We start from the raw sequence: 20,223 nt of genomic DNA, 5'->3' as shown, positions 1-20,223 counted from the left end.
CTGAGCCTCCCACTGGTAAGTCAGAGAGAAAACAAAACCCGTGTTATCCTGGGCCACAGCCTCCTCGAAATCTCCTTCAAACACTCCCAACGTTTAAACACAGGAAGGAAAGATTAAACAGACATGGCTTCTCTAACATCAGCTTAGGTTTTCAAGAGGAGAGAAAGAGAAGGCACAGCGAGAAAGCCTACATGACGTGGTACAGAGTGCTGCTACGGGGACACAAAACACAACTTCATTCTCAATCTGTCTGGACACAAAGAACAGAGCAAGAATGGAGCTGCGCGTCAGTCACGGTCTGTAAGCATCACGGATCATGACTGGGCTGAGGACCACACGGCGGCTGAGGAAAGGGGTGCCGTGGCCACACTCTCTCCATTGCAGGGATCCTGACGGGTAAGATCTGACCTCAGGTGGAAAGAGCACACACGGGATTCAGCGTCAGGCAGAGCTGGGCTCCAAGCCCACCTTGGTAACAAGCTGCTGGACTCTGGGCAAGAAAAGAAGCTCTTGGTTTTGAGGCACCACCCCTCAGTTACCTGCTTTGGGACTGTTAAGGGCGCGTATCAACAACACTAAAAGCACTCTGTTCGTTATATAGTGCCGAGCACCGCATCTCATTTAATCCTGACTCTAGTCATACAGGGCTTCCCTGGCAGCTCAGCGGTTACGAATCCACCTTTAATGCCAGAGACTGCCTGCAATGCAGGAGACACAGATTTGACCCCTGGGTCAGGAAGATCCCCTGGAAAAGGAAATGGCTACCCACTCCAGTATTCTTGCCTGGGAAATCCCATGGACAGAGGAGCCTGGCGGGCTACAGTCTGTGGGGTCGCAAGAGTTGGACACGACTGAGCGACTAACCACCTTGTCAGTCATACATGTTATTTCTTTCACTCAACAAACACATTTTGAGCACAGATCGTCTCCGAGGCAGGGCCGAGATCAGGAATACAATCGATGATGACCAGAGACACAGGCGTCCGTCCTCGACAGGCTTATGTATAATTTTCCTCAAAATGAGGAAATTCAGAGACAAAACCTTGCCAAAGGTCATGCAGTAAACCGGAAGGCTTGGATCTGGACTTAAGTCCGTATTTTCCAAGGGTGGTTCTCAATTCTGGCTGTAAACTACAATCACCTAGGCAGTTTTTTCAAAACTCCTAATGCCCCACTCTCACCCTAAACCGATTAAAACTGGTCTCTGAGGGCAGGGCCTGGACGATTTTTTTTTTTTTCCAAGTTTTCTGAATAATTCTATTGTGTTGCAAAGGCTAAGAACTTTGCTCCTTCACTAATAAATGTTCCCTTCCCCTGCTATCTGTTTAATTGATGCTTTAATCTACGCATATGAATTTAAGATTAACTCCTTTCCAGCAATTTTCATGAACAGCGAATTACTTTTAGAGTTTGCTTTAAACAGCCCAACAATTCTACTTGCTAAAGCAAAACCGAACTGTGAACACCTGCTTTGTAATGAAAATGTTTCCAGTCTCCTCTGTTTCCAGGATCAGGCTAGTGCAGGTCCCTAACCCAAGGAGCCTGTAGAGCCCACCTGCCTGTGCCCTCTCCCTCCACAACAGCAAATCCAGGCCCTGTCCCAGGATTCGCTAGAGCCCAGCAGATCCTTGTCTTCTCTCATATGGAAAACACTCGGCCCGGAGTGTGCACACCACAGGCCTTGCCCATGAGGATTAAGACAGACCAGCCTCTTACGTGCGGCTCCAGAACAAGAGTTCATGCTGGCCAAGTGAACAGAGCCGAGTCACACTCAAACACTCCAGGGCCAGGCAAGGACACCAGCTGGGCATCAGGGATGACTAAGCCCCAGGCCCTGTCTTCAAGGGGCCCACAGTAAGAGCGAGACAGACCTCCACTGAACTAAACCAAGAGAGGCTGAAGGAACAGAGGGCAGCATGCCTGGAGGAGGCTGCCTCTGCCCTGGCCACGGCTGGGCAGGCTTCACAGAAGAGGTATCAGCTGGGCTGGGCCGTGAAGCTGTGCAGAAATTGGCCCTGGGGACCAGGACACAGGGAAAGGCAGGGCAGAGTGAGCCAGCAGTGCTGGGCTTGGAGCATACAGTCCCATGAGCCAGAGCAAGTGCCCAGGGGGAGGAGAAAAGTGAAAAGTGGAAATGTTGGCTGCTCAGTCATCTCCGACTCTTTGGGACCCCATGGACTGTAGCCCGCCAGACTCCCCTGTCTACAGGATCCTCCAGGCAAGAATACTGGAGTGGGCTGCCATGCCCTCCTCCAGAGGATCTTCTCGACTCAGGGATCAAACCTGGGTCTCCTGCATTGCAGGCGGATTCTTTACCGTCTGAGCCACTAGGGGAGCCCAAGGAAAGGACGGGAGGAAGCCAAAGGCATCTTTGCATTCTGCAGACCATAGGACGTGGAAGGACAAATCCTCCCAAACTTCAGCTTAGTAACCAGTGGCCAGGGCTATGAACAATCCTAACAGTCCACCGGCCCTCACTGCATTTCCTCATTCATACAGCAGGGGCTGGACCTTCACTGCCATAAACCCGCCCCCAGGGCAGAGGCCTCCCGGAGGTTCTCCATCATCACCTCTGGAGATGGCAGGTCACAGTCGACCCGGGGTCAGGGCCACGGTCAGGAAGCAAGGAGCACTTCTGGGGTTCTGTCCCAGGAAACCATGTGAAAGGCACACATGCACACTGAGGCGCCCACAGCCAATTTTATCATCAAAAAGTAGGAACAAAAACCATTTCCTTATTGTGGGATAAGTAAATGACTCACAGGATGGAATACCACCACAAAGACATCAGTATGTACGAACAAATTTTAATCATGTGAGAAAATGTTTTCGATAAGTAAAAAAAAAAGCAGGATATCAAGCTGCAGTGATAACACACATTTTTATGGATAAAACTCAGAGAAAGTCTGCAGGGAAATACAGTAAAGAGGAACATCAGCAGCAGGTGTAAAAGTAGAAAGGACAAAAATAAAACGATGACTATAGAAAGGCAAAACTTTCCTGCATGTTTCTAAACAAATAGACGCTTTGGGAAAACATGTAAAAGAAGGTCTACCATTAAAAACAAAAGGCAAAAACCTCCCAGAACAACATGCCAGTTTCGCAGACACCACCAGTGTAGACGCCACACGTGCAATCTGAAACCCACACTGCAGGGTGACCTGATGGGGGAGCTCAAACTGCTGGAGGGGGGAGCTTCTCTCAAATTCTAGAACAATAACAAAGGTGAAAAGGAAAACATCTAGATTTTAAGAGCTAAGTCTTCCAGATCTCTTTATTACTCTTTTAGATTCTCAGTCTATCCCTCATTCACTTAAAAGGATTTACTGAACACCTACTAAGCGCCTGCACTAGCCAGGAAAACAGAACCAGAAGGAACAAGCTGCATAGGACGCAGCCCCTGCCTTCAACCTGCAGGAAGCTCACAGTGAGGGGCTGCAGAGGGTGTGGGTGCTGTCGCAAAAACCCCCAGACTGTGGATCCAAATGAGGGGGTCTGAGGGGGACAGCTGATCAGAGGAGGCTTTTCAGAGGGCGACGTGAGTTTGCCAGCACAGCAAGCAAAAGTGCAGGGGTAACCCACGGCTGGCTCAGAGAACTATTTTTTTTGGCTGAGTCGCATGGCTTGCAGGATCTTAGCTCCCCGACCAGGGACGGAATGTGTGTGCCCTGCTTTAGAAGCACAGAGGCTTAACCACTGGACCACCAGGGGAGTCCCCGGAGAACTCTGTCACGTTTTGTCATGTTTTGTCTCTGTTACTGTACGTCACATTTTGGTAGGGTTTTGTGGCTGTGGCACAGGACGGGGGCTGGATGCAGAATGCTCCGTGGGTCATGTCAAGCACTTAGGAGTTGATGCTACAGATGGTGAGAACTACTATTTAAGCAAGAGGGTGACAGAGCATTCAACGTATTGACCCCAGGCATTACTTCTTATGAAAAAATGGGATTAAGAAAAATGATTCAGAAAAACGACCGGCCAAGGCTCTGAGGTCACACTGCCAACATCCACTGGATCACCAAAAAAGCAAGAGAATTCCAGAAAAACAGGTACTTCTGCTTTATTTGACTATGCCAAAGACTCTGACTGTGTGGATCACAACAAACTGTGGAAAATTCTTAGAGAGATGGGAATACCAGACCACCTGACCTGTGTCCTAAGAAATCTGTATCCAGGCACTGGCCCCGTCTCCCAGCCCCGCTCACAGGTGTGTGTGGCCACAGGTCAGAGCGCCAGCCAATAAGCTGTGAGTAGAGTGATGTGCACCCCCTCAAGTGTGCACTCCCCAGGAAAACCCCCACACCCAGCGCGTTCAGGCTCTGTCCCCTCTCCGGCTCAATGCAGAGGAGCCTGGAGTCCTTAGGTCGAAATCGACAGAGCCCCGAGATGGTGAGGACATGGAAGAGAGTGGAAATAAACCTCCACTGTGTCTGAGCCATCAAATATACTTCAAGTTTGTTACAGCAGCTAGCATTGACCTAAGCAAATACGTATATAAGTCTTCTCCCCACAAACTCTGAAAGTGAAAAGGGAAAGTGAAGTCGCTCAGTTGTGTCTGACTCTTTGCAACTCCATGGACTGGAGCCTACCAGGCTCCTCCGTTCACCCGATTTTCCAGGCAAGAGCATCGGAGTGGGTTGCCATTTCCTTCTCCACAATCTCTCACCACCACTCAATTTCTTCTGCCTTAAAAACAACTGCTGCCAAAGGAACTTCTAGAAAGAATGAAACCTGTTCATCCCAGGGTAAAGACTCAGAGTAAACAGTTAGGTGCGAGGGTGGGGTTGACCGGGAAACACTCTCCCGTCTAACTGGCCTCTTACCCTCCTCCTCCTCATACCAGCTCTCTTCCACCTGTGAACAAAAAGAGGAAGAAAAAAACATGACACTGTCATTCCAGTCAACACGACTGCTGCCCACCACCCAGCCAGCAGCTACTGCAGAAGGCCCTCTGGCGTGCCCGGAGCGGGTTCAGACTGGAGAAAACCTAGGACTGGCCCTAGACAGTTAAGGAATGGTTTCAATCAGCACAGACGCTTGCGTCTTCCCACACGTAGAAAAGCTCTAAAACCATTACCTTGAGATATCTGCTTTCTGTGATGAGCAATAATCTTTTGTGTTTGACTACAAGTTGTTTCTTTCCCCCATCAAAAAACTCCAGATGCTGGCTCCTTGTTTACCTCTCTGGAACAGTCAGTCCTTCAGAGCTACCAGAGAGGCTGCCTTCCCGGGCTATGGACCTCAGGAACGCCACGGAATGAAACAGAATTCTCAGTTTTTGGGTGGTGTACTTTTTTCAGTCGACACAGCCCCGCAGGATGTGAACTGGGAGGCAGAGCCCATGCCCTCCTGACCTTTTCCCCTGGACCTCCCCTCCTAGGCTTCCCTGGTGGCTCAGACCGTAAAGAATCCGCCTGCAATGCAGGAGACCCGGGTTTGATCCCTGGGTTGGAAAGATCACCTGGAGAAGAGAATGGCAACCCACTCCAGTATTCCTACCTAGAGAATTAGGAGCCTGGAGGGCTACAGTCCATGGGGTCGCAAAGAGGCAGACACGACTGAGCGACCCCATAGGCGGCAGCCCACCAGGCTCCCCCGTCCCTGGGATTCTCCAGGAAGGACACTGGAGTGGGTTGCCATTGCCTTCTCCGCCCCTCCTGCTAGGAAATGTATTTAACCACCCAATCCTGAAACCTAAAGGAAATGAGGACTTAATTCCAAACCCTAGTTTTCAGACCCCTACAAACATTCACTCTTCCCTGTAACACTATACACAGAGTTTGAATTCTAAAAGCCTCTGTCTGGAAGCAAAGGGGAATGAACGGGAAAGTGGACTGTTGGGCAGGGGGTGGGGTGGGGGGGGTGTCACCACGGCCATTAGGCAAATCTGGATGACTCATCACTTCTCCATATATAGAGCCTTACAGGAATTCCGAGACAAACCACAACGACTCACAACAGAGAATCAGAAGTGGAATTGAAACAACTCTCCCTTACAGACCCAGCTCAGTTCACATAAACAGGAACTAGCTGATCTGATGTGGCAATCCAGTAAGACAAGCACATGAAAAATGTAGAAGGCACAGAAGAGTTTAAATGTCAGCTACATCAGGTATCCGGGGCTCCACAAACAAACACACAGTCGTTTCAAAATAGGCACTACTCAAGGTGGAAAACCAAGCAAGACAGTGTTAACTGCTCTATCATTCCACTAACGTTTTTTAAGTAGAACAGATCTTACACTCAACTGGGCAGAGAGAAATTTAGGAGTAGTGAGTAGCTGGCAGCTGAAGAAGTGTGTTGCAGGAATGTGTCTGCCTGTGGGTTTCTCCATACCCTTGTACCCCCACACAGTGTCCTGAACTGCACACTGAGTCACCCTCCCAGGCTGACCATAACTTCAGTTTCCATAAAGATGCAGCATGTGACTTCCCGATACTGCCAGGACGCTGGGGGTGTGGCATCAAGTCAGGAAGCCAAAAGAATCTTGCAAAGAACAAAGACATTCTCTTCATCCCCCACTCCCCAAAACTACCTTGTCTGTGGCTGTGGAACTGCTAAGGACATGAAGACCTTGCAGAAGCCAGGGCAGAAACAATGCAGAGAAATCAGTGCAGCCTGTGAGATCTACCAGGAACACGGTCCAGTTACTGAACAGGGCAGGTGCAGGGACGTGCAGGCTGGAGACCTTCCTTCTTGGCTCAGTCCAAGCCGCTCCTGATTACTGGCTCCAGCACTCTGGAGCAAAAAGTCCCTGCCCGCCCCCACCTGAGGCCAACGGGCATGTCAATGTCAGCACGAACAGCAAGTAGTCCAACGTAAACGCTTTCTTTCCTCAGGTATAGACAAGTTTCCTAATCCTCAAATGGGAAGGAAGCAGATCATCAGACCCAGCTGGGATTTCCCAGAACACCTTCCTGTTCCCTTGAGTTCCTCCACACCTAACAGAGAACTGGTGAGACCACAGAAAACCAGCCGGTGCACGACTTTAATCAAGCCATCAGCAACGCGAGAGAGATCCATCAGGTCCACCCTCCAGGACCAGTGGAATCCTCCGTTTCTCTTTTTGCTGCTGCTAAGTCACTTCAGTTGTGTCCGACTGTTAGCGACCCCACGGACTGCAGCCTACCAGGCTCCTCCATCCATGGGATTTTCTAGGCAAGAGTACTGGAGTGGCGTGCCATTGCCTTCTCCGGTTTCTCTGTTTATGGCTGCTCATTTCTTGGGCAAGCTGGCACTGCTGAGCATTCCTTCACTCATCCGTTTACTCAACCAAGAAGCGGGGAAGAGATTCCTGATAAATTCTAGAGAGGGCACACACTGACCACTGTGCCAAGCACTGTGTGTGTCGCCTGGTTATCGCCACATCAGAGACAAGAAACAAGGGGTTCAGGAAAGTGAAGCTCAGGGCCCACCCCCAGCCCGAAGGGCAGATCAGACAGTCACACTCTAGCTCCACGACTACACTCTCTGAACCGACCCCTCCTCGAGTTCGCTGGAGGGACGACAGACACCTCAGAACACCCCTCGGAGGGGCAGGCTCCCCCTTCAGTATTGGGGGTTCTGAACCTCATCCCCGAGCTCACAGGCAGTGTCAGACCAGCCTTACATGAGATCTTCAACACGCGGCAGGTGGCTCTCACCCCACACTTCTTCCAGAGGCGGCGGCAGGCCCCCCTGCCTGCTCGCTCCCTCTGCTCTCTCCCTCCCCTGGGCTCGCTTGCCTCCCCACTGACCCACCTGTTTCACAGCTACTGCGTGCTACCGTCACACATGATAACAAAGGCTTAGAGCAGAGTCAGGAGGCCCCCTGGAGCACCGCTGGACAATTTAAAGAGCTACATGCAGCCAGCGGCCAGCATGCTGGACGGCGCAGGCCTGGGGTCCAGCATTAAGCACCAGCTGGGCCCCCACATAAAGCCCCAGACAACCGCACAGGGCGCCTCGGGTAAAGGCTGCACAGGCTGCCGTGGACCAGGGACGGGGAGCCCACCACATCGGCTGCCTCTCGGGCAGGTGGGGAAAAGTCAGTGGAGCCCACACACGTCAGAGACCTGGCAAGTCCCTGCCAGCCTTGGAGCCTCTGGACCTGCCGTGGCCTTCCTCATCTTGCACAGACCTCTGCTCACCTGTCCCTGCTCAGCGAGGCCTTCCCTGACTCCCCTATTCCAAACGGGCCCCCCAGCCCGGTCTTCCACCACCCTCATCCCTCTCCCCAGACTGTGCTTCTGATCCCCCACCAGAAGCTCAAGCCTGACATCTCTCACAACCAGCGGTCACAAGAGACCACAAGGGCCCCGTGGCACTTTCTGGGGGAAGGGGCTTGTCGGCAGGCACACCCCAGCACTGAGCCCCCACAGGTATCCACGGAGGAAATAGAGGACAGTGAACTCAGCGACCTGACAAGCATCTCCTGGGTTCTAGCCAGGTACCAGCATGAGACGAGGGAGACAGAGTCCCTCCGGGGGCACCCATCAACGCACAATGGCACTGCCATAGCAACAGCAGGGAGCTGGGGAACCACAGCAAGAGGGCCTCCACCCTCCCCTGGGGACCTCAGCGATTCTTCTCGTTCAGTGTCCACAGCACAAGGGGCAGACGTGGGACGTCCTCCAGGAGGGGTCGGCAGGCCCGTGGGAGGACAGAGGGGCAACCCACAGGTGAGACGGTTCCTCTTACCGGATGGACTGCTGCACACATGGGACACGGCCCTGCAGAGCGCCCTGCCGGTGGCGCGGAGGCAGGGGCTGGGGGCGTAGAAGGCAGAGCTGCCGAGGAAGAGGGCGGCCTCTGACGCAAGCGAGGGCTGCAGGCAGGTTTCTCCAGCCAAGCCCACCCTGGCCCTGGAAACAACAGCTGCTGTCATGTCCCTGCATGTCTGGGCCTTTACTGGTGTGGATCCCACGCTGCCCTCATGTGGGCTCCGGCCCTTCCCACGTTGTGGGGAGGGCTGCTGCAGGGGGCCCCTCTGGACCTGGAACAACCGGGCAATGGGCCCCCAGGAGGAGGGCAGCCAAAGCCCCAATATGGGCAGCTGTGGTGACACACATGAGCTCCCCCCAGGGTTTCCCGTGAGCCCCTCCGTGTGAACTCAAGTTCCTCGGGACACATGGAAGGTCACAGAAGGCCCGTGAGGCTGGTCCCCCACGGAGGACCGGCCCTCCCAAGAGTGTGTAAGCACTGCAGAAACACTTCATGGTGCGCACGCGCAGAGAAGCATGGAGGTGTCCCCGAGCGATTAGGCCTGTACCTGGGCTGCAAGGGCCAAAGGGTCTTCTCAGGCATCAGCGGCTCCCCGGAGACCAAGGATGCAGACGAGGAGGGACACTTCACACCCAGCCTGTGCCGGTCTCGCTCCCCTCAGACATCTCTTCATGGCATCTCCCAGGCCGTGAGCATCACTCAGCACCAAGTGGAGACGAGCCAGGCAGGCACCAAAGGCCACAGAGGTGCCTGAAAGGCACATGAGTCAGTGAGAGAAGCCAGTCTGCAAAGGCTCTATACCATGTGCTCGGCATGAAGACCCGAGAGAGGTCAGCCGTCCGGGGGCTGAGCGGGAGAGAGGACAATGGAGGACGGGGCAGAGGGGTTGTCAGGGCCGGAAGCAACTGTCTGGCACCATGTCATTACACGTTTGCGCAAACCCATGGGATCTGCTGTGTGGAGAGTGAACCCTCGTGCCAGTGAAGGACTTGGTGCTGCTGATGGTGGTGGGGTAGGGGAGATGCTGAAGGTGCGGGAGGCAGTGCATGCTGCGGGGGGAGGCACACGGGATCACTGCTTAACCGTGCAGTGAACCTACAACTGCTCTCAAAGAGAAAACTGATCTTTGAGAAAGCAAATATGTTGATTAAAACTTACGTTTGCACATAGAAAAACAACCCAGCAGCCCTGAAAGCAATGGAGTCGTCCCTGTGCACTGAACACAAGAGGACTCCGGACCCCGGTGGCCACGTCCAGCCTCCACAGCTGTGCCCACGCCCGGCTCCCCCACCAGCCCTGCCAGACGACCCCGCCGGCCAAAGCCACAGCCTCATCTGAGCACTAGAGTCACCCCTGCAGAGGCAACGCCAGGACCACGCTCCAGAGCTAGCTCCTCTCTCTCACAGGGTCAGCTTCTACTCTTTAAGAGTGAGCAGAAACAGCAACAAAAGCAAAACCAAAAGTTTCCCCAACATTTAAAAAAGAAACCAACCGCACAGCGCTGCTCCCTCTGGCTCTCACCCAGCTCTTTGCCCTGGTGCAGAAAACCCGCCGGAAGAATCGCCCGTGCTCACTGTTTCAGCCTGCCTCCTCCCGTCCCTGTGGCTTCGCCCCGGTGAAGCTTCGCCCAGCACCGCTCCGAGGGCGCAGCTCTGGGCCCCCCGCGCTGAGTCACGGGTCAGCCCGCATCTCCCCGACACCAGCACCCTGGGCCCAGCGGATCACGCCCTGCCCTGCCGCCCAGCTCCCGCCTGGCTTCCCGCACCAGGCCGCTGCCTCCCCTCCCCAGGCCTCTCAGCCCTCACGTGCCTCAGGCTCACTCCTTGATGAGTGGTGACTTCACCTGTTCCAAACCCCCCATGATGCCAACAACTCCAAACTTGAATCTCCTGCTCAGACCCAACTGCCCAAGCCTGGGCATCCCTGCCATCACCGGCCGCAGGCTGAGGCCCACGCGGGACCAGCCCCTCCTCGCTCGGTCCATCACACGGGCTCCTCGCTGCTCCTCTAACGCACCAGGCCTGCCCGCGCCCTTCCTCAACCTGAGTCGCTCCGCTCCCAGACGTCTGCTCTCATGGCCTTCCTGACCCACCCCAAGTCTCTGCCAGAATCTCCCCTCCTTGTCCCCGAGAAGCGCAACCCCGCTGGGCACCCTGGTGGCCCCGCAGCCCACCCTCTCAGCCCACGCCCCTCCCGCCGCCTCCACCCTCTCACTGTCATCACAGCACGCATCACAGCTCCACTCACTCGTTCACTGTGAGTACAATCCGCCCCACCCCCCGCACTAGAATACTGTCCAAGCTCTCTGAGGACAAAGGTCCTTGATCCGTCCAGAAATGAATCCCCAGCACCTTGAATGGTGTCCTGGCAAATGGCATATGCTCACTAAGTATCCCTGGGAAGGACGGACGATGAGAAACACAGGGCCGAGCATGAGGCTTGGTCCACGGCAGGCACTCGATAAAGAAATTATCATGCCTGTGATTTGCTGGCAAAGCAAACCCACAAAGCCCAGCAAAGCACAAGGAGGCAACACACCCTCAGCAGACCCAGCTGTCCCTTCCGAGCCCAGCTGTGTCCCGACAGAGGGCCCGCCAGACGCTCCCGTCCCACATCTGCGAGCAACCCTATCCGCTGCACCCTCGCCACACCTGAAGGGCAACCTCAGACCCAAGCGCAAATGGAGTGAGAGAAACATCTCTGGTCAAGGCCACCGGTGACCTCCCCGGTGTCGCAACCACGGCTGGTGAGAGCTAAGCTGTGTAACTGGGGTTGGAAAAGCAAAGCGCAGGCATTCCACAATCGAGGGAGCTGAGCTACTGCAGATCCATCTGGTGCAGGAATTCACATCAGAAGACAGAAAACCCCGTGGCAAGGGTTTCAAAACAGGGTCAGAGGAGCCAGGGTCAGCGTGTGCCTGGGAAAGCACTGGCCCAGAGCAAGAAGGACAGGACTGGGACACTGGAGACCCTGGCAGGTCTTTCCCTGGCAACAACGGAGACCACCTATGGGGCGCCCTGCCTGCTGGAACCTTCCTTCTTCTCTCAGGCTCAAGGCCGAGGCAGTGCCGGGTCTAACCTCATTCTGCCGAGGTCTTCCTGGCCCAGAGCTGTGAGCCTAGGGACTCAGAGCTGAACCTGGCCCTGCTCCATGCTCTGGAACACCCGGTCTGGATGAGTCCAACACCTGGGGGAAAGGCGCGCTCCAACCACCTGCCCACAGGGTCTCCAGGGCACCTCTCCTCTTTCTCTCCCTGCCCCAGCCCCACATGTGACCCGCGGCAGTGCGGGCTCCGTGAGTCACCGGTGAATGTTCACAGTCTCGACCTGAGGGCTGGGAAAGGCCCAAGGGAGTGAAGTGCCCGGTGTGCGCTCAGGGCGCTCAGAACGGGGCACCCCTCCTTTTCCAGGCTCAACCCTCTCTCCTGGAGGCAGCTCGGCAGCCCCGGGCACACCTGTGTGCTCCTCTCTGCGGCGCTCACATGCTTGGGATCTGGGGTCTCCACGTGCGGTGGTCCCCAGAAGCCCCACCCACTCTGGGCTCCCACCACCTTCCCGTCTCCTCTCCCAGCTCTGCGCTCCTTCCTGAGCACCTCTTGCCAAGGCGCTTTCCCGGAAATGCTGTGCTTCTCCCGCTCCCTTGACTTTGCTAGAGCGTACCCAGGAGGCACCTCCAGAGGCCTGCTGGCACGTCAGCCCCTGAGTCTCCCCCGAGGGAACTGCTGCTGCACTCCTGCCTCTTTCCAAGCCCTCCTCACACTGCACAACACAGGGATTCACATGGCCGCCTGCAGTGTGTCTGCCCATCTCCGTGCCTTCCAGCCTGGCACCAGGAATCAACACCTTGACCAGAGCCCTGTGTTCACTTTCAGAAGAACTCTGAAAGGCGGATACCCTCAGCTCCTTTTGCAACAAGGACACGAGGCCCCAGAGAGGTTCAGAGCCTGGCTTACCCAAGACCCCAGCCCAGCAGACAGGAAGGTCAAGAAAACACCGATCACTGCTCCTTCCAAGTATCACAGCGGTGCATGTGCACACACACCCCCCCCAGAAGCTCAGATATACAGTAGGCGTTTTCTGTGTATCACTAATGCCAGATCGAAGTCATCAGGAATACAGGCAAAGTATTAAATACATCACTGTTTATTATTAAACAGTGATTGATATTCCTGATATTAATATTGATATTATTATAACCGCTGCTTAGTGTTAAACAGTGGGAAGCTGCTGTATAGACATGGAGCTCAGCTTGGAGCACTGCGATGACCTAGAGGGTGGGGTGGGTGAGGAGGGAGGCTCCAGAGGGGGCCTACACACAGATACACGTGTAGCTGATTCACTCTGCTGTACCACGAAACCTAACCCAACACTGTAGAGCAATTATCCTTCAGTTAAAAAGAATACTGGCAAGCAGATGTTACAGAAAAGTCTTAATTACAATGTCACACCTCAATTTACTGATACGAATTCTAACAAGGTCAAAGTGGAAGTCGGGCAATAAGTAAACAGACACTGAGAAGCCTGCCATGGGTCAGGTGCTTCACACGCATGTACATTTCCTCCCCTTTAACCCCAGCAACCTTCTGAAGCATGAACTTCTGTTTCCCAGAAAAGAAGCCTAAGCTCTGAGTCCTAACCCCAGACCATCTTTGTACCCCGTGAAGCTAAGCAACCACCTCTTGCTGCAGTCTCCTCTCCTAGGGGAGAGAATGATCACAGTACTTCTGAATCCACTGGTTTTCAGCGCAGGATATAGAAACCACTCTAGGAATTTTAAGCAGAAAGGGATTTAACTCAAGGAATTAGATGATTTCCAATTGCCGTTAAGGGCTGAAGCGGCTGGCTCTAAACTGGGCCCCCAGGAACAGCTCCCTGAACAATACAGGACTGATGCACTGGGGAAGTGCTCACATCCGAGCTGCCACGGGAAGGACCGAGTTTGAGGGAGCGACGGGGTCCACCATGACGGGATGCGGGACGCAGCCTCCACCCCCCGCAGCCGCTGCCGCACGGTCAGGGAATGGACACCGGGTGATGCCGCAGGCAAGGCTCACGTCTCTGTGACATCACTAGACAGCAGCAAACAGCCCAAAGGGGAAGAAACACAGTCTCCGCCTAACTTCTGTCTCACGTCCTTCATAAATGGGACCTAATTTCTGTCGGGAGCTGCAAGCGACTAGGGAAATACATGTTTTTAACTCTCAGGCTTCCCCAGGGCAGGAAGGTCCCCTAGGAGGATGAACAAGGCAGCCCACAGCATCTAACACCCACCCTCTCCCTGTGGTAGTTGAATCAAACCAAGTGGCCGCACAGAGGGGCTGAGAACAGTGCCCGGTGGGCCCTGCACTCTGCCTGCTCCCCCCTGCACCAGGGTTCCCGCTCACCTCCCTAATCAGAAAGCTAGGAGCAAACGTGTTCCTTAGCACTGCTCAGGTTGCCTTTCAGATGAACAAAAGCCTAGACCAGTACAGGAACTAAAATTTCGTGCACACGCTCACGCTGAGTCAAAGTGCCCACCCAAAGATTTAGTTCTCTTAGGCCAGTGGTTGCAAGCTTTTTCAGATGGCAGGCCCTTTTTAAAAAGAGCAACCTTAGGTGAAACCCAACAAAAGCAAGCAAGCGGGCCCAGGAGCCCACATGCTCACACTGGGTGTGTGCTCTGCCCAGAGCTGCCCCTGCGTGACCTCGTTTCATCCCCACGCCCCCTCTTAAAAAGAGGTACAGTCACCGCCCCCCGTCACCCAGCACGCCCTGGGATCACAGAGGTTAATGAGGTTTCTGGAGGTCACACCAGTCAAAACGGCCAAGTGGAGGTCCCAACTGGCGTCGCAGCAGCGCTGGCTCTCACCCACCACCACCTCCTGTCTCCATCTCCGAGTCATAACTCAGCACCAGGCAAACCAAACACAGCGCGCCACTGAGGAGCTCTCGGCCAGGTCAGGAAGCAGAGCAGAAAAACACATCATCACAGTCCTTTAGGCCCAGCCAGGTGGCCCGCGCCTCCTGGCTACCCACAGGCAGTCCCCTCTGCCCCACATGGGCACTTGGCACGCTCCTCTCATCCTTCGAATGCAGTGCCAGCATCTCTTCTAGGCAGTGGACGCTCCGATCCCCTCTCCTGAGAGCTTTATGAGGGGCTGCGTGAAAGGAGATGGACGTGGTCAGAGCTAATCCCCACCTCCCAGACAGGAGCAGAGCCGTCAGCCCTGGGCCTCACAGACACCCCAGCCCTGTCTTCCGCAGATGGCAAGCATGTGGCCCGACCCTCTCGTGGTGCTGCCAGCTCTCTAGAGGAAGGCTCTGACGTGCTCTGGGCTCAGAGGATCCCTTAACACTGTCCCTCTCATCTATACAAGATGAGGGTCCTACTCAAAACATACCACAGCAGTGGAAGGCCACCAACACTTTATAATAACTTTAAATGGAGTGAAATAGCAAAACTCTTTCAGTCGTGTCCAACTCTTTGCAAACCCATGGACTATACAGTCCATCGAATTCTCCAGGCCAGAATATTGGAGTGGAAAGCCTTTCCCTTCTCCAGGGCCTTCCCAACCCAGCAACTGAACTGGGGTCTCCTGCATTGCAGGCGGACTCTTTACCAACTGAGCCACAAGGGAAGCCTTTAAATGAAGTAAATGTATTAAAATACTGAATCAGTGAAAGTAATATTGTAAATCAACTACACTTTAATTAAAAGAATACATACAAAACATTAGTAGATTTCCCTCAAAGAAGCAATTAAATACCAACATGTGCAACATGCTGGCTCAGTCATTCTCAGTGGCTGGGTGATCTTGCCCACCTCTCCTACCCCGCCCGCCCTGGCCCTCTGGGGACACTCCCAACGGCTGAGGGTGTTTCTGGTGGTCACACTGGAAGGTACCACTGGCAGCTAGCACGCAGAGGCCAACAGCGCGCAGTGAGCACAGCGGACGCTGCCACAGAGACTCACCCTGCCCAGAAAATCAGCAGAGCCAAAGCAGAAAAGTCCCAATTCTTTCCATTAACGGACTGATCAAAGTAAAGCACAATACGGGGACGAGAATTAGAATGCGTTACAAAACATATTTGTTAGAAATGATCACATTTATGCCAGCATCACTGATAACTTCTACTTGCAGAGTGCCAGAACAGTCCTAGATGCTTTACCTACTCGAGCTCTAAACCTGCTCAGTACTTTTATGCCCCACTGAAGGCTCAGAGAGGTGAAGTGACTTGGCCAGGTCGTATAGCTGTTAAGCAGGAGAGCTCACACTGAACCCAGCCAACCTGACTGCTTTACCAGCACTCCTGACTTCAGCACCCCCGCCAACATGCATGCGCGTGCACGCGCGCGCCAAGACCCATGCACACCTCCACTCCCCCACCCCCTCACCCCACCCCCCGCTGTGTCTGTCTCCCCCAGGGGCAGGGACTGTCTCTAAGCTCACGGTGGAGCCAGCGACAGAGGTGCTCACTGCAGCCTGTGTGAAGAAAGGGGCAAAGGCACGGACGGGACCCGGGCACAGCTTCCGGGGCTGCTCCGCCCTCTCGGGCAGTCGGGCGGTCGGGACACCCGCAGGTCAGCCCCCTGAGCACCCCCACGCCTCCATCTCCTGACTGGCCTCCACCACACTGCCCATGTCGCTGTCCACAGATGGTGTGCAGAGTGGACTCGGTGAGGACAACAACAGGCGGCCCGAGGGTCCAGGGAGGCGCTGCAATGAGGCGGGGTAGTGTGGAGAAGCAGGATGACTCGGGGGCCTGGGCAGGGAACCACAAAGATCCAGCTGCAGCCCCAGCCCTGCCTGAGACAAAAGCGCACACGGTCCATCATCCTCTGAGTGCCCGCTATGTGCCAGCCCTCTCCGTAACTCACCTGTAAAATGTCTAGTGGGTCCCGAACATTTTTGGCACAGAACTGCCCACCCTTTCCCCCCTCTGGGACTACAGGCTGAAACTCTTCTCTAACACTCAAGAGTCTAGCACAAACAATCTGTGCTACTGCATTTGGCCCATGAGATCACACATGTTGACTCATCTGTCATTAATATTCCAAAGGTACTTAGTAACAGCTCCTAATAACAATATCACAGTCCTCAAAAACAAGGGTAAGGAGACAAGAAGTAAGAAATAAAACAAAGAGGAGATGTCTGATTTCCGTGGCACACAGCTAAGAAAGATTTTCGAGAAACAATCTGCAGTGACGGACGGCGTCTGCTCTCAAAGGAGAAGGGGCTCCTACACAGACAGTGAGACAAAGTCAGCGGACAAACTATTCACCGTCAGGACGCTCACAACAAGCAACGGACTCTTCCAAGTCTGCTCTGTCTGGGTCTGCACCAAGCCTCACACGCGGGAGCCCACTGCATCCCCCAGACCACCGGATGAGGAGGTCTCACCGTACCCACCATGGAGATGAAAAGGCTGACATGGAAAGCAAATAATGACAACGCAGGTAAGAGTACACGAGCCACACATCAACGACGTAACAGGCAGCCCCTACCAGGCACTTACCACTGCTGATTTAGAGACAAGAAAACTCAAGAGAGCTGAAGTAACTACTCAAGGTCATACAGCGAGAACACGGTGCGGTCTGCCGAGCTCCAAAGCTACGCTCTTTCCTCCATGCTGTTTCCCAGCCACCTCTATTTCAAGCCAGGCTTCCCAAATCTGCCAAGAACCCCAGGGGATTCTAAAAACCTGTCTCCATGGCGTTCTCCCTGAGACTCTGATCCTGGAGACCTGGGCTGGGCCCTGAAGAGCCATATTTAACAGGCACCCAGATGGTATTCGGGCTTCCCTTGTGGCTCAGCTGGTAAAGACTCCGCCCACAATGTAAGAGACCTGGGTTCGATCCCTTGGTTGGGAAGATCCCCTAGAGAAGGGAAAGGTTACCCACTCCAGTATTCTGGCCTGGAGAATTCCATGGACTGTATAGTCCGTGGAGTCGCAATGAGTTGGACACGACTGAGCGACTTTCACAGATGGTATTCACAAACGGGAAAGTTAGAAACTCTGATCTGAGCAAAGGGAACGGTGTGGCCACTCGAATCTGAACCACAGAGCACTCTTTCAGGGGACCGTGGGTGTCCCTGACAGTTCCTGGGCCCCTCCACCGAAGGCGATCATGGAGTCACTGAGGTCTGGAGCTAGGAATTCTCCTGGGGGTGGGGCAGCACCCGTTGGCGGGCGCATCACGGAGAAGAGGTGCCCCATGAAACCAGAGCCCACACCGGGGAACCTTCGCACTCAGGACTGGGCTCAGGCTCATCCAGGACAACCCCCTACTCTGGCTGATGACGCAGCTGAGGCAGCCATAAGTGGACGCGAGTGCCCATGGCTGCAGAGGTCTCCAGCTGACTCCAGCCAGCACATCACGCCGTCTTGAAGGGACACCCAGCACCGCAAAGTGCACAATGTGGGCTCCGTGACAGGCACGCACAGGGCAGCCGGGCTGACCCCAGAAGCAGACCCAGCCGCCTGGCCCTGGCTCCTGCCCTCCAGAGAGCTGCTGGGGAGCCGACGGCCGCTCCAGGCCTGCTCTCCAGACACCCCGGCACTTCCTCGCAGCGCTCCACAGATGGGGAGCTTGTGACTGACTGAGTGTCCCCTCCCCAGCACCCTCAGCCTGCAAGGACCCCATAGTCATAGCCGTGCTACTCCTGCATTCGCAGTCAACGGCAGAGCCCAGGACACATACACAAGACGCGTGCTGAACATAAACGTGAGGCACAAGGGACAGGCAGATGCTGCTGGAGGGGAGCCACGAGGAGCCCGGCATCCCCGGCTCAGTGCCCGACTGGCAGGCCACCGTGGGGAAGGGGAGTGGGGAGCATGGCCTGCTCCTAGCACAGGCGGGAACGTGGGTGGCTGTAGGGAGGTGATCCTGCAAACCTCAGCAGGAGGCCCAGAATCAGATGCAAACAAAGGAATACAGCCATGCAGGAGTGCAGGGGACATGCCCAGGGCCGCCCAGACATACCAGCCCTGGGTCACACCAGCGGGGCCTGGGCTTACTAACTGGATTATCACCCTCACCAGCACCCTCTGCTTGGCCCAGGAAACTCCAGTTATCAGCATAAAGGGCCCCTTGGAAGATAAGGCTGATGCAGGGTGATGACTGAGTAACAGTGGCCACTTACAGGCCACCCTCAGCCACAGCACGTCAGAGGCCGGGCAGCCAGGAAGTGACAAGAGACTGTGCGCATGAGCCAGGGCCTCAGGAGTGACAGCCAGCAGCGAGGGATCAAACCGCAGGATCGCCAGCACGCCAGGCCTCCGCCAAGTCCATAGGATGCTGGGCCGCCGGGGACAGACGGCCTGATTATCTGTACGACAGCATCTGCCCGATGGGCAAGAAACACGTGACATGACGTTTCAGATGGAACAAAGCAATAGGTCTGACTGAACAGCCTGGCTCTGCTGGAGACAGGAACATGTTACCTGGTAAAGAAGTGGCTGAATGGCCCCAGGACCCTCAGCTTCCTCCCCTCCTCCGTCTCACCGGCACAGCCCCGCGGGAGGTCACGGGTCTCCCTGGCGGAGCTCAAGGTGACGTCGGTGAACCGCGGGTCGTCGTCGTTCTCCAGAGTCACGATGGCACTGGAGCTGCTCGTGACCACGAGGTCCAAGATGTCCTCGTTGCTGACGGACAACGTGGTGGACAGCTCTGTGCTGAGGCTGGACACGCTGCACACCGAGACATTGTCGCTGCGCTGCAGGGTCTGGGAGGTGGGGCTATAGAGCTTCACCGAGTCGTAACCTGTCCTGGGAAACGTGGAGGACTTGCGCACGCTCTGCTCCCGCTCGGCGCTGGCGGGAGCCGGGGGCGCATAGGAGGGCAGCGGGCAGGCGCTCTGGCAGGCTCGCTCAGGGATGATCTCCGACTCGGACGGATTCCTCCTCACGGGGACCACGCTGCAGGGGACAGGCTCTGGGTTGCCAATCTCGAGGGTAGGAATGCCCGAGTCCACCGATTTAAGGCTGTGCCGATCTTCTAAAGCACTGAGTTTCAGCTTGGGCCCATACTCAGGCAACGAGAGGGACCTGGGTGCCTTGAGAGTCAAGTTTTGCAGGTTCTGAATGTGGTTTCCTGGTCGACCGTCCAGAATGCCCATCAAGGCTACGCCATTTGTAGAGGTGGAAAGGTTTCCATCAGTCATCTTGGTCCAAGGAAAAACTAGGGAAAAAAACCCACAAAAATGGAAATTAAGACAGTGGATATAAAAGCCAAAGATGCAACTCTTCTGGAGTTCAAATGTTCTGACACCCCCTTAAAAGAGGAATCCTTGAAAAATAAAATTTAAAAAAGCCCTACACACCAAAATATTAATTCAGGACCAGAAGCTAGAGTTTTAACATACTACTATCGCAATATTATAAGGTATCCCACCAATCACAACTGTGGTCCTCAGGACAGCACTGGAAGTAGGAGGGCTGTGCCCGGCAGAGAAAAAGGGTTTTGTTTTACATGCTTGTTAAAATGATAAACACGTGATACCTCTGGTCAAAAGTATGTGAGTTCATAACCCACACACAA

General features: G+C 54.7%; 1 protein-coding gene across 11 annotated transcripts in view; it reads right to left on the bottom strand.

Annotated features, from left to right (window-relative positions):
- The window catches only part of TBC1D14 (TBC1 domain family member 14), a 100,476-nt gene that overhangs the window by 70,285 nt on the left and 9,968 nt on the right, over positions 1-20,223 (bottom strand). For 5 of the 11 annotated variants that reach the window (XM_055435119.2, XM_055435124.2, XM_088836550.1 and 2 more), the window contains exon 2: positions 19,128-19,863. In XM_055435119.2, coding sequence (XP_055291094.2) covers positions 19,128-19,846 — 719 coding nt within the window. In that variant the 5' untranslated portion in view covers positions 19,847-19,863. Of the gene's footprint in view, positions 1-4,823; positions 4,855-6,535; positions 6,996-8,679; positions 8,844-9,250; positions 9,454-10,195; positions 10,779-19,127; positions 19,864-20,223 lie in introns of those variants that run through there. The other 6 variants (XM_088836553.1, XM_088836554.1, XM_088836555.1 and 3 more) reach the window with 6 other exon arrangements.

The sequence above is a fragment of the Moschus berezovskii genome, chromosome 5, assembly GCF_049115385.1.
Source record: "Moschus berezovskii isolate FMDL1 chromosome 5, NW_MosBer_1.0, whole genome shotgun sequence".
NCBI classification, from domain to species: Eukaryota; Metazoa; Chordata; class Mammalia; order Artiodactyla; family Moschidae; genus Moschus; species Moschus berezovskii.
This window is presented reverse-complemented; position numbering and strand designations above follow the sequence as displayed.